The 14696-nt window shown below is 41.9% G+C and overlaps 1 protein-coding gene across 2 annotated transcripts in view; it reads right to left on the reverse strand.

Annotated features, from left to right (window-relative positions):
• Positions 1-14696, reverse strand: part of LOC133401308 (pleckstrin homology-like domain family B member 3) — a 34060-nt gene that overhangs the window by 12653 nt on the left and 6711 nt on the right. Inside the window, exons 2-7 of one of the 2 annotated variants that reach the window (XM_061674139.1) lie at positions 12300-12442; positions 12005-12115; positions 11406-11534; positions 9944-10075; positions 5487-5690; positions 1295-1414 (exon numbers count right to left, since the gene is read on the reverse strand). In XM_061674139.1, the coding sequence (XP_061530123.1) occupies positions 1295-1414; positions 5487-5690; positions 9944-10075; positions 11406-11534; positions 12005-12115; positions 12300-12440 (837 nt within the window). In that variant the 5' untranslated portion in view covers positions 12441-12442. The remainder of the gene's footprint in view (positions 1-1294; positions 1415-5486; positions 5691-9943; positions 10076-11405; positions 11535-12004; positions 12116-12299; positions 12443-14696) is intronic. The other variant, XM_061674140.1, reaches the window with a different exon arrangement.

A 14696-nucleotide genomic window follows, 5' to 3' on the forward strand; every position in this document is an offset into this window, starting at 1 on the left:
TGTTGAAAAGTTAAATTCGCGAATAGCAAATTGCCAATAGGCGGGGGAACACTGTACTCGTAAAGATTCATTTCTATTTTCACTGGTGGAGGCAGCACTTCATCACCATGGCACCAAATTAGAAACTTTTTATCAGTGAGTGTAGTGGATCTGTGCATGTGGCACATGCAACAGAAACATCACTGGACTCGCCATCGCTTCACAATCAAGCAGCTTCACCCAGCAAAGCTGCCATGGGAGGAGAAGCTCAGTGTGGAGCAGTTATGGTTATTGGTTGTATGCAAATTATATTTGATACTGTATGTAAATTAGCCAGAAAGGCTCACTCAGAGATGTGATTTCAGGGATAAGCAGATAAAAGACTTACTTGGTTGTTTAATTTCATACTTGACAGGTGGCAGGCTCTCCAGAGACCCAACTATTTTTACCATTAGGGTTTATTATTTTTTGCTATTTGTCTATAAGCTATTGAAAACTAAATTTTCCATCATATGTTCCCTTTAATACACTGATGGCTTTTAACAAGACAACAAGGCAAAAAAATTTGGTTAGCACTTCTGCCTCACAGTTCTGAGGACCGGTTTTCAAATCCCGGCCCCACATGTGTGGAGTTTACATGTTCTCTGCGTGGGGTTTCTCCGGGTACTCTGGTTTCCTCCCACAACCCAAAGACATGCATGGTAGGTTGATTGAAGACTCTAAATTGCCCGTAGGTGTGAATGGTTGTTGGTTTATATGTGCCCTGCGATTGGCTGGTGACTAGTTCAGGGTGTACCCCACCTCTTGCCCGAAGATAGCTGGGACAGGCTCCAGCATGCCCGCAACCCTAGTGAAGATAAGCGGTACAGAAAATGGATGGATGGATGTCCCCTTTAATACTCTGACAGCTTTTAACAACACAACAAAGCAAAAAAAGTATGCTAAAAATCTGAACATGATTACTTTCCTTTTAACTTTTGTACTTTTCCCACTTCATTTGTGACGTTATAGATTAAAATAAAATGTAATTTCTTCTGTCCATTCAAAATCTGACCCTTAGGTTAGGGAAAGAAAGAAGAAGAAGGAAAAAAAAAAAGTGCCACAATGTTGACGTTTTGACGTTCATTCCGTCCAATCCAGTCACCAAAAAGCCAGCCAGCAACAATCAGACAGCGCAGGAAGTCAGCAATTCATTAGAAACCCAAGTCACAGGGTGAAGAGTGATTCACACCGACTAAGCAAAACAAACTAAGCAAAACTGCAGATGATTTTAATGACCAATGCCTTAAATGACTGACAAGTTATGAAATCTGACCGTGTTGACTGTGTGATTGGACTGCATGAGGTCTTTCTTCTCCTTGGTCAGGGCGTCCAGCTCTCGCTCCTTCTCTCCCTCCATGTCCGTCAGCTGCGTCTCCAGCAGCTGCACTCGCTCCTGAAAAAAAATAAAAAATTAAAAAAGTCAGAGTTTGACCCAGAACAGATTACATTTTTCTCATCACAGTGGTTAACGTCTTTTCATAACTGTGTTGCCACTGAGGATATTAAAACATGAGATGCGTGCAGCACAGAGTTAAAATGCTGTAATACAGTATTAACAATGGGTAACAACTTTCTTATGACTTGAGGGTCACAGTTTCCAAGTATGATTCCAAGACAGGGTTAAGTTTTTGAGTTACGTTTCATAAAGGGTTTCAAGATAGGGTTAGGGTTTCAAAGTAATGTTTCAAGTCGCAGTTAGGGTTTGAAAGTAGGTGTTTAAGACAAGGTTAGGGATTCAAAGTAGGGGTTAAACTAGGGTTAGATTTTTAAATTAAGATTACGGGTTAAATTAGAGCATCTAAGTAGGGTTTTAAAACAGAATTGGGGTTTCAAGCCAGGGTTAGGGTTTCAAAGTCGGGTTTCAAGAGAGGGTTAAGGAAATTAAGAGTTTCAAGCCTCGGTTTAGGCTTTCAAATTAGGGTGAATGTTTCAAAGTAGGGTTTTTAACCAGTATTAGGGTGTAAAATAAGGCTTATAAATAAAACACGATTAGAGTTTCAAAGTAGGGGTTTAAGCCATGGTTAGGGTTTCAAGTTAGGGCTCAAAGTAAGGTTTTAAGCCTAGTTTATGGTTTAAGCAACAGTTAGTGTTTTAAGCCAGGGTTACAGTTTCAAGTTATGGTTTCAAAGTAGGTTTTTAAGCCTGGGTTAGATTTTCGAAGTAGGGTTTTAAGACAGGGAAAACGTTTCAAACTAGGGTTAGGGTTTTAAGATTTCAAATTAGGGTTTTAGGCCTGCGTTAGGGTTCCAAACAAGTTTTGAAGTTAGTATTTGCACACAGTGAGAATCTTAAATCCAGCATTCATGAGTTCAGCATTGAGGAGGTGTTGTGGCATCTTGGAGCAGGTCACAATGTGTGTGAGTCAGTGAGTGTAATTTGTTCGTGAACAACCCTTCTGTTCTTTGCTCCTCTTCATGCTACTTACGCTTAGAGAGAGGGACGGCCACGCGTGACTCCCTCTGTCGCCGTTCATGTGACTTGTTGCAGTTTGGGAAACAAGTATCCATGTGGGAATGTTTATGGAAAACATTTAAAGACCCTGTAAAGTGATTTGTTTATAAATACATTAAATATGTTTGAGGCTAAGTGCTGAAAACGTGCAAAGACTGAACAATTTAGTACTAAAGTTTTGAGATATATAAAGTCCAAGTACGCATTTGGGCTTTCTTGCATTAGTCAGCCCTCCTCCACTATATAAGTACCAACGACAGAGCACAGACATTCCACCACTGGCTATTAGGTGCAGTTGCCAGTTCCTTAGTCGTAATAACTTTTTCTACCATTACAGCGTGCCACCACTCCTTGAGGCGTCACCTTATTGTGGTGGAGGGGTTTGTGTGTCCCAATGATCCTAGGAGCTAAGTTGTCTGGGGCTTCACGCCCATGGTATGGACACCCATGGCAAACAGGTCCTAGGTGAGGGACCAGACATAGCACGGCTCCAAAAACCCCAATAAAGAACAAAATATATGGATCTATGTTTCCCTTGCCGGGACACGGGTCACCCCCTCTGGAGCCAGGCCTGGAGGTGGGGCTCGAAGGTGAGCGCCTGGTGGCCGGGCCTGCACCCGTGGGGCCCGGCCGGACACAGCCCAAAAGGGTAACGGGGGTCCCCCTTCCCATGGGCTCAGCAACTGTGGGAGGGGCCATAGGGGTCGGTTGCAGTGTGAGCTGGGCGGTGGCCGAAGGCGGGGACCTTGGCAATCCGATCCCCGGCTACAGAAGCTGGCTCTAGGGACGTGGAATGTCACCTCTCTGGCAGGGAAGGAGCCCGAGCTGGTGTGTGAGGTTGAGAAGTTCCGACGAGATATACTCGGGCTCGCCTCTACACACGGCTTGGGCTCTGGTAACAGTCCTCTCGAGAGGGGTTGGACTCTTTTCCACTCTGGAGTTGTCCACGGTGAGAGGCGCCAAGCCGGGGGGTATACTTACTGCCCCCCGGCTAGGATTTCATATTAACCTGGGTTAGGGTTTCAAATTGACTTTACACCGATCTGATCGGCCTGATCGGTATCGGCCGATAATTAGCATTTTATGCCGATCGTCTGATCGGCTTTATTGTCATAATTTGCCGATCATTGATCGGCTCCGTAAAAGACATTTAATCCACGTCGCCATCATGTACAGTATGTTCGAATCCAAAAGCTAGTTTATTTTTAGCCTTGTCACGTGTCTTTTGACGTAGTACTGTAAATATATGACCACCAATAAAGTTATTAAAAAAAAAAACATGTCGGCGGTGTGGGACAGAAAACATGTAATTCCCGGTTCAGACTACAAGACAAATTTGGTCTTTCACGATTGCACTATGTGAGACTACTGCAATAAAATACCACCGCATCCCGTTTTTTACGATCACTGGGCTTCATCTTTTCAACTCAAATGCGACCGGATACACTCGTTACCATGGCGGCGACAACAATAATGGATCATGACGTGCGTTTATAAGAACAAAATGGGGGAAAACGTGTGTTGGTGGTCACCGGTGCTCGGGAGAGGACGTTCTTTAAAGGCTTGCTTGGGGTACGTTCACATAATTTTAATACGATACGGCTTCCAAGCAGGTAACAAAATGTTATGTAGCCTAGCAAGCTAGTGCTAGCACTAATGCCTGTAAGCGAACATGCAGGCGTTCTGTCGAATCATCCTAAGGTTTTGGTGTGCGTGAAGTAATTTAATTACAATAAAGTAATTTAATTACAGTAAGTTAGCAGCCATTATTTCTGTCATGTTGTAATGTTGGTTTGACCTGACTGATTAGAATACATGATCGGACTCGAGCAGTGACTTCCAGGCACATATTTTACAATTGAAAAATCTCACGGCACACTACCAAACAAAAATGTCACAAAAAGTCTTCCTGCCATCTACTGGAAGACCACTCATTTGTTCTGTCTGTCACTGTGCCTCACTGGCATAAATAGATAAACAAAGATACATTATTTATTGTAAATATAATTTTTTGAGCAATGAACAAGTCATTTAAATAGACACACTACTCCATCTCGTGATTGGATCAGTGATCGGTTATCGTTTTTTTTAAACTCGCTGATCGGTGATCGGCCCCAAAAATCCTGATCGTGTAAAGCCTTGTTTCAAAGTAGGGCTTCAAGCCTAGGTTGAGATTTCAAACAAGCGTTAGGGTTCTATGTAGGGTTTTAAAGCGGAGTTAGGCTTAAAAGTCAGGGTTAGAGTTTCAAGCAAAAGTTAGTGTTTCAAAGTAGGGCTTCAAGCCGAGGTTAAGGTTTTAAAGTAAGGTTTTAAGCCTAGGTTACGGTTTCAAACAAGCGTTAGCGTTTCAAAGTAAAGTTACAATGAGGTTTAGCTTTTCCAAGTAGAGCTTCGAGCTAGGTTAGGGTTTCAAATTAGTGTTTAAAACCTGGGTTTGGTTTTGAAACAATTATTAAGGTTTTAAAGTAGGGTTCAAGCCAGTGTTAGGCTTACAAACTAGGGTTTCAAGACAGAGTTAAGGTTTCAAAGTATGGTTTAAACCCAGGGTTAGGGTATCAAATTAGGGTTTCAAATCCAGGTTAGGTTTTCAAACAAGGGTTGGGATTTCATACTATAGTTTCAAGCCTGGGTTTGGTTGTAAATAAGGGTTAGGGTCCCAAACCAGGGATAAACCAGAGTTAGGGCTTCAAATTAGGGTTTCAAGTCTGCTTTAGGATTTCAAATTCGGGTTTCATGTCGGGGTTTGGATTTGTAACGTGTTAGGATCTCAAATTAGCGTTTTAAGCCTAGGTTTGGGTTTCAAATAAGGGTGAGGGTCTCAAACCAGTAAGAAGGTTTCAAAGTAGGTTTCTAAGATAGGGTTAGGTTTTCAAATTAGGATTTCAAGCCTGCATTTGAGTTTCAAACCCGGTTTTCAAGCCCAGGGTTTCAAATTTGGATTTGAAGCCCTCATGAATTTTTTTCGAGTTCCTGGTTGATGGAGGATGATGAGCATCCAGAAGTGACCCATGTACCTGTGCTGCGCTGACAGCAAGCTGCTGGCAGGAGATGTCCCTCTCCAGGGACGCTCTCCTCTCTTCATCTTTGCCCTTGTCTTCCTCGCCCACACCCCCTTCCTCCTCCTCCTCCTCTTCCTCATCCACACCGCTCTCTTGCTCCAGAACGCGAAACTCCCAGTCCTCAAAGGCCCGCATGGCCGCCTCCATTGCCTCTTTATCCTGGATTGACAAGGGGCAAATTAGGGTTTCAAGGTAGGGCTAGGGTTTCAAAGGACTATTTCAAGCATGGTTTAGGGTTATAAAGTAGGATTAGGTAATAGATTTTTTTTTCAGGGTTTTAAACCATGGTTTGTGTTTTCGAAGTAGCATCTCAACCCTTAGTTAGGTTTTAAAACAAGGGCTATGCTTTCAAAATAGCCTTTTACGTTAGGGTTTCAAGTCTGGGTACGGATTTTGAAGAACAGGGTTAGGGATTTCAGGTTAGGATTTTAAAACAGGGTTAGCGATTCAAAGTAGAGTTTCAAACCTTATTGTCTCAAACAACAGTTACGGTTTCAAAGGAGGGCTTCAAATTAGGATTTCCAATTATGGTTTCAACCATGGTTTGGGATTTACAGTGGGTACAGATCTTTGTCATATTGCAGCCATTTACTAAAATCATTTAAGTATTTTTTTTTCCTCATCAATGTACAGACACCACCCCATATTGACAGAAAAAAACAGAATTGTTGACATTGTTGACATGCAGATTTATTAAAAAACAAATATCACACAGACATTCCATAAGTATTCAGACCCTTTGCTGTGACACTCATATTTAACTCGGGTGCTGTCTATTTTTTTTGCTCATCCTTGAGATGGTTCTACACCGTCATTGGAGTCCAGGTGTGTTTGATTATACTGATTGGACTTGATTAGGAAAGCCACACACCTGTCTATATAAGACCTTACAGCTCACAGTGCATGTCAGAGCAAATGAGAATCATGAGGTCCAAGGAACGGCCTGAAGAGCTCAGACAGAATTGTGGCAAGGCACAGATCTGGCCAAGGTTACAAAAAAAAAATTCTGCTGCACTCAAGGTTCTTAAGGGCATAGTGGCCTCCATAATCCTTAAATGGAATACGTTTGGGATGACCAGAACCCTTCCTAGAGCTGGCCGTCCGACCAAACTGAGCAATTGGGTGAAAAGAGCTTTGGTGAGAGAGGTAAAGAAGAACCCAATGATCACTGTGGCTGAGCTCCAGAGATGCAGTTGGGAGATGGGAGAAAGTTTTAGAAAGTCAACCATCACTGCAGCCCTCCAACAGTCGGGGCTTTATGGCAGAGTGGCCCGACGGAAGCCTCTCCTCAGTGCAAGACACATGAAAGCCCGCATGGAGTTTGCTAAAAAAAAAAACACCTGAAGGACCCCAAGATGGTGGTCTGGTCTGGTCTTCTCTGGTCTGATGAGACCAAGATAGAAATTGTTGGCCTTAATTCTAAGTGGTATGTGTGGAGAAAACCAGGCACTGGTCATCTCCTGTCCAATACAGTTCCAACAGTGAAGCAGGGTGGTGGCAGTATCATGCTGTGGGGGTGTTTTTCAACTGCAGTGACAGGACAACTGGTTGCAATCGAAGGAAAGATGAATGCAGCCACGTACGGGGATATCCTGGACAAAAACCTTCTCCAGAGTGCTCAGGACCTCAGACAGGGCCGAAGGTTCACCTTCTAACAAGACAATGACCCTAAGCACACAGCTAAAATACAGAATGAGTGGCTTCAGAACAACTCTGTGACTGCTCTTGAATGGCCCAGCCAGAGCCCTGACCTAAACCCAATTGAGCATCTGTGGAGAGACCTGAAAATGGCTGCCCACCATCCATCCAACCTGATAGAACTGGAGGGGATCTACAAGGAGGAATGGCAGAGGATCCCCAAATCCAGGTGTCAAAAACTTGTTGCATCATTCCCAAAAAGACTCATGGCTGTATTAACTCAAAAGGGTGCTTCTACTAAATACCGAGGGTCTGACTACTTGTGGCTGTGTGATATTTCAGTTTTTATTTTTTAATAAATCTGCAAAGATTTAAACAATTCATTTTTTTCCGTCAATATGGGGTGCTGTGTGTACATTAATGAGGAGAAAAATTAACTTAAATTATTTTAGCAAATGGCTGCAATATAACAAAGAGTGAAAAATTTAAGGAGGTCTGAAAACTTTCCGTACCCAATCTGAAGTTATAGTTGCCAGACTTGGTTAGGGTTTAAAAGAAGGATTTCCAGCTACGGTTAGCGTTATAGGTTTGGCTTTCAAGCCAGGTAAGGGTTTCTAATTAGGGTTTCCAGGCTGGGTCAGAGGTTCAAAGTAGGGGTTTAAGCGAGGGTTCCGGTTTTTAACAAGGGTTTGTGTTTTAAATTAGGTCTTCAAACCAAGGCAGGGTTTAAAATCAGGATTTCAAGACTTACTTTCAAAGGTTGCTTTCTTCATTCTTTTTTTTTTAACAGTGGTAATCTGTGTGAGGTGTTGCAACATTGTATTTCCTGACAATTCAAGTGTGATTGTGACGTTTAGTGTCACATTCAGCACAAGCGAATTCAGAGCCAGTGCAAATGGAAACACGTACAGTCTTGCTGTGGTCACACCTGCTTGAGGGCTTGTGTGTGTGTGTGTGTGTGTGTGTGTCCGTGCATGTGTGTGTGCATGCGTGTGTGCATGCCTGTGTGTGTGTGTGTAAAGGGGGGCAATGTGACAAATTGGCACATCAGGTCCAACAGGTACGCAACAATCAGACAAGTGTGCGACACAAAAACAACATCAGAGGAGCATGTTCGCTTGCTCTGTTGTTAGGAAAGTAACACTGCTGTCAGTGTGGAAGGTTAACACTGTATAAATCGCTTACCACGAAAGGTTTAATCAATGAGCTTATTTTTATTCACTTCAATTGTAATTTTATGACTTAATTCATTAGTGGATTAATGTATTCAAAAAATAAGTTAAAATGTATTTTCTTTCCCCCCTTTTTAAAATGTCCTCTTACCTCTTTGTGCTGCACTGAAAAGGGTTAGTCGCTGATGGTGTAGTGACTTTGGTGCGGGCAGCGTGGGTTCAGTTCCCACTCAGTGACAGTGTGAATGAGAGTGCGAATGGTTGTCTGTTTCTATATGTGCCCTGCGACTGACTGGCACAGGGTGTAGTCCGCCTTTCGCCCAAAGTCAGCTGGGATAGGCTCCAGCGCCCCGCGACCCTAACCAGGATAAGCGGATGTTGAAAATGGATGGATGGATTGATGAAAAGGGTTAAGGTTTCAAGGCAGGTTTTGGATTTCAAATTGGGTTTAGGGTTTGAAATTAGGATTTCAAGACTAGGTTAGGTTTTCAAATTAGAGTTTCAAATATATTTTCAAGAAAGGGTTATGACTACGGCTCCAATTAATGATTGTTTTAATAATCGATCGATTGGTAAAAAAAAAAAAAATTATAATTAGATTACTGGACGAGTCTGATTAGAGTATGATTAAAAAAAAAAAAAATTTTCAAAATTCCATCCTTTTATTAAAAACAGGACATGATTTCAAATTGACAGTGCAGAAAATGCACAAACACAAATTGATTATGGTTCAGTTCGTGGTTTGGTCCGTAATGTATCGCATAAGGGTTTCAAGACATTGGTCACAAGTTTAAAGTAGGGTTTCAAGCCTGGGTTAGGGTTTCAAGTTAGAGTTTCAAATATATTTTCAAGATAGTTAAGGTTTCACGAAAGAGTTAGGGTTTTCAAGTAAGGCTTTATGCCAGGGTTAGGGTTTCAAGTTAGGGCTTCAAGACAGGGTTAGAGTTTTAATGAATAGGCTTTCATGTTAGAGTTAGGATTTCAAATATTCTTTCAAGAAAGGGTAAGGACTTCAAGTTAGAGTTTAAAGAAAGAGTAAGGGTTTTAAAGTACAGTTTCAGGCCAGGTTGGTTTTGAAGACACATTTAGGGTTTTAAATTAGGGTTTTATGCCAGGGTTTGAATTTCAAAACAGGTTTTCAAGACAGGGTAAGCTTTCAAGACACAGTTAGTATTTTAAAGATGGGGTTTCAAGTCAGGGTTAGGGTTTCAAGTTGGGGTTCAAATAGGGTTTCAGGATTGAGTCAGGAATTCAAGTTAGTGTTTCAAGACAATGTTCTAATTTTAAAGTTCCATGCCATGGTTACAGTTTCAAGACAGGGTTGAGCATTTAAAGACACAGTTGGGGTTTTAAAGCACGGTTTCAAGTCAAGTTAGGGTTACAATTGAAGCTCTCAAGACAGGGTTACGCTGTTCAAATTAGAGTTACGGTTTCAAAGAAGGGTTTCAATACAGGGTTAGGGCTTCAAATAAGGTTGTAAGAGTTTGTAAAATCCCTTCAACAGGAAGCACACAAACAATTGGCTAGATGTTCAAAGCCATGCTGTTTAAAATAATCGCCTTGGAGGAGGCAATAATAGCTTCACTTCACTTATCCACTTACGTGCTGCAGCTGGAGCGTGAGACGCTCTCTCTGGCTCGCTGGCTGACTCGGGATCAGCTCCTGCTTCTCCTCGCACTTCCTCCTTAGCTCCTGCACTCGGACCCTCTCCTCCTCAAGACGCGCGCGCTCCTGCTTTTACACAGCGGCAGAAGCAAAGAGTAAAAAAGTTTTAGGGTGTGTCCCAAAGATATCCCATCATTAACAGTCACTTGTGTGGGAATCCACTCATTATTGATATAATCTTCTGTTTATGCTAGTGGATCATTACTGGGTGCGTCATCATACCATTATGATCCAACAGATTTGGACAAAAGTACTGGGACAGGAAGCCATTACACCAACAAGAAGTGGAAATATGAAAAAAATATGATCAGGCAGTGCTTGAGTGACCTCCAGGTGATGTGCAAGATTTAAAAAAATATTGTCTGGTATGATAGTCATACATTTACATTGGGGTTATCTTTTACAGTGTAATTTGTTTGCGCGAAGCACAAATGTTAAATATTGCTATTTCATGTATGAATTATAGTCAAATAGTTAGCGGAGAAGTTGCAATTTAGTGCGAAAAAAGTCTGAATGTGATGGAGACTGTGGTCATTTTAAAAATAGCAGTTTCCAAAATGTGTCTCGTTTTAAAGAAAGAAAGAAAACATCAAAATATTCCAAGATTATTTCGTCACTGAAAAGATTATTTCGTCACTGAAAAAAAAAAAAAGGTATAATTTTTATGAATGGCTGATCAGTCTGCCACTGGTTTTGCGGCGATATTGAATCGCCAGCGCATGTCATCGCAACATTGCAGCTTACAGCCAATCAAAATACACAAACCTCCGCTCATGCTAAAAGTACATTTGCGGGTTTTAAGCCCGCAAGACACCTTACGGCCACCGCACCACCCTCAAGCTATATAAATAGAGTTTATACAGTAAATCATCTAATATTGTTTTACGTCAATACTTAATTATATTCCTAATGTACGCGGGCGGTACGTACCTCGTTGGGTATGTTCAAATGAATGAAGTCAGTGAGACGCCTTTAAAATATAAATGTATATAATATCCACACACTTGCTTTGTCGCCCACTTCCACTCTTTTTAGAAACCCGCTTTTTCCTTAACTATTAATCTAGGTTTTTATGGTTTAATAAATGTGATTAAGTAAAATATATTGCATATATTGCACCAAACACTTATACAGGCTCGCTCTTAATGGCATCCATACATCCAATCACTCAATGTGCAGGGGTGTGTCGGCAACTCTCTATTTTATGCTATGATCCGGTTCAATCGGGTTCGACAGGAAAGTCCAGTCTACCCCAACCACTGATTCATGAAGTCACTGATTAAGGTGTTTGTGTGTGTGTGTGCACCCCACTATTTGTCTCTCTTCATTGTCTTTGTGATTGACTCATCCATCCACAGATAAGAACCAAGTGTTAGTCTATGGTCTGAGAACATCTTACTTTCTGCTGACTTTGGCCAGACTTCAGATGGGCCCGTTCCCGAAGCTCTTGGAGCTTGCACGTGTGGCTAAGCAGCTGCGCCCTTTCCGTCTTCAGCTCGCCTTGCAGCAGGGCGATCTCCAGCTGCAGCTGAGAGAAACCAGAGGCGGGAATCATACCATCAGAAAAATAGCAGATGATTATTAAGTAATTATACCACTAATTAGTTCCACGCTTCTTTGACCCACAGAGGCTACTATACTACCAGGTATATAGTGCTAGCGAACCAACCGTCCATCCATTTTCTACACCGTTTACCCTCACTAGGGTCGTCGGGTATGCCGGAGCCTATCCCAGCTAACTGCGATCAGGAGGCGGGGTACACCCTGAACTGGTAGCCAGCCAATCGCAGGGCACATATAAACAAAAAAACATTTACACTCACATTCATACCTATGGACAATTTAGAGTCTTCAATTAACCTACAAGGCATGTTTCTGGGATGTTGACCACCGCGCCTAGCGAATGATACAAATCTTAAAAAATAAAAAGTTTCACAATTACTATTTTTCTGTAAAGTATAGTCATTTCATGGAATTAGCTATGAAATGTCATCTTACCTCAATCTTGAGTTCTTCCTTCTGCTGGTCAAGCTCTGCGATTCTCTGCTGGAGCTTGGAGGGTGCCAAGACCACCTTGGGTGAGCCCACCTCTGTCTTTTTGACACAGGACTAACAGAGAATACACACAAAATAACATCATAGGTTAGTCTAAGATTAACAACAACAACAAAAAACAGTTCTGAGTTCTTAGTGTTAAGGCTGAAAATACAACTTTAGGAAAACTGAATATAATCAAAGGGGATTGATTGAGTGCGATATGAGTAAATTTCATCGTCGACTTCATCTGACTCACATTCTCGCTCTCTGTGCTGCTGCTCTCAGTGTCCGACTCTGCCCCTGAGGAGGTGGGACTGCCAGCCACACGGGTGATCCACACCGGCTGTGGCCCCTCGTGCCACTGACTCCTGGGACTCTCCCTGTTGCTTTGGGGCATTGCTAGAATGAAGTAAGAAATAGTGAATAGGAAGAAAATAATAACAAAAAAGATATATACAATTAATTTGAATAAAGTAAAATAAAAACATAACCCATAAAATGAAAGTAAACAAATACAAATCACAATATATTAAAATAAAACAATACAATTTGTCTCCTATGTATTGTGTTCATCTATCCATCCATCCATTTTCCGAACCGCTTATCCACACTAGAGTCGCGGGCATGCCTGAGCCTATCCCAGCTATCTTCGGGCGAGTGGCGGGGTACACCCTGAACTGGTCGCGAGCCAATTGCAGGGCACATATAAACAAACAAACATTCACACTCACAATCACACCTACGGGAAATTTAGTCTTGAATTAACCTACCGTGCATGTTTTTGGGGATGAGGGAGAAAACCAGAGTGCCCGGAGAAAACCCACGCAGGCACGAAGAGAACATGCAAACTCCACACAGGTGAGGTCGGATTTGAACCAGAGTCCTCAGAACTGTGCTAACAAGTTTCCACCGTGCTGCCTCAAAGTGTTCACTAATGCAAAAAAAAAACCAACATCTTTGCAAATGGCTTTTTTAAAATTCTGGTTTGTTTTAATTAAATAACATAAAATGAAAACCTTTGTAGGCGGCATGTTGGGCGACTGGTTAGAGCGTCAGCCTCACAGTTCTGAGGAACCGGGTTCAATCCCCGGCCCCGCCTCTGTGGAGTTTGCATGTTCTCCCCGTGGCTGCGTGGGTTTTCTCCGGGCACTCCGGTTTCCTCCCACATCCCAAAAACATGCATGAATTGGAGACTCTAAATTGCCCGTAGGCGTGACTGTGAGTGCGAATGGTTGTTTGTTCCTATGTGCCCTGCGATTGGCTGGCAACCAGTTCAGGGTGTACCCCGCCTCCTGCCCGATGACAGCTGGGATAGGCTCCAGCACGCCCGCGACCCTAGTGAGGAGAAGCGGTTCAGAAAATGGAAGGATGGAAAACCTTTGTCTCAAGGGTATTAAAACTGGGATTAAATTTTGAAAATAAGATTTGACAATTTTCATAATTTTGTATGAATCCACATTCTTCATCTTCAAATAAGACATTACTTTGTGGGGCAAAAAATTAATTTTCATGACAAATATTTGTTAATGCACATTTGTTTCAGTAAATTAAAATCTGTTGAATTTTTAGTCATTAGTTTAAGTACATTATATGTCAATGTTATGGCAATAAATTGTACTTTAGTAAGTAAAATACCTAATTTGAGCTAAAAAAAAAATAATAATAATAAAGTGTGGGAATCCCTCTAGACAAACAAATGCAAGCGCACATAAAATCACAACTTTGTTTTTAAATTCCTTTATTTATCTACAAGTAAATGTCTTGAAATTCCTTTATTATTCAGCTACAAATAAATGATTAAAATGGATACACAGATGTTCCGTCTGTGTGCACATACACCATATAATGACATTTAATGTACATTGTACCACATCAAAAGACTGACGAAAACCACTTATCTTAAAGGCCTATAATAACCTGGTATGGTCTCTCCCAACAACAACAACAAAATGTGCACAGCTGGTGGGAAAGTACTTTTTTTTACTCCTTTTGTCCAAACCTTTCCCAGCGTGCCTTCTGTGCGCCCTCCATCACTCGCCCCCTGCAAGCAGCAAGCCTTATTAGGCTACAGCATGGACGCATTGGGATAAATATACAACACAGATATGAGGCACGAGGAGAAACCAGGTCGCAAGAAGCTTCCAACGGCATCGCACTGCGGCTGTATTTTTATTCCGGCTCTTCACAGTCTTCACCCGCAAAAACCTCACCAGCCGGTTTGGCCAGAAATCCCCGCTGTGCAATTCCAAATTTAACCAGCCGCATAATCACGGGAGAGTCACTTTGCACTGAATCCGCCAACATGTTGACATACTTAAATGGGACGCTGCCAGAGAGGTATTATTTAACAAAAGGTTTGCAGTGGTGGAAAACTATCAATCACCACTTTGTTGTTTTAATGAACTTTTAACACCTGTAATTTATGTCGTTTTACAACCTTTTCCAAGGATACTTTGACAAAATTTAGGACCTCTGCTTCACTAAATGGGACCACTAGGAGTGGTCGGTATAGGCTCAATATTGTATCACAATATTTCAAGTATGAAATAATTATTTTACAAAGGTTTCAGGTGGCAGTATTTATCCGTGGTATGTGTAAAAATTACTGAATTAAATGCTCCAACTGTGCATAATTTTACAGTGGATTAAACCA

This window comes from Phycodurus eques, chromosome 4 (assembly GCF_024500275.1).
Source record: "Phycodurus eques isolate BA_2022a chromosome 4, UOR_Pequ_1.1, whole genome shotgun sequence".
NCBI classification, from domain to species: domain Eukaryota; kingdom Metazoa; phylum Chordata; class Actinopteri; order Syngnathiformes; family Syngnathidae; genus Phycodurus; species Phycodurus eques.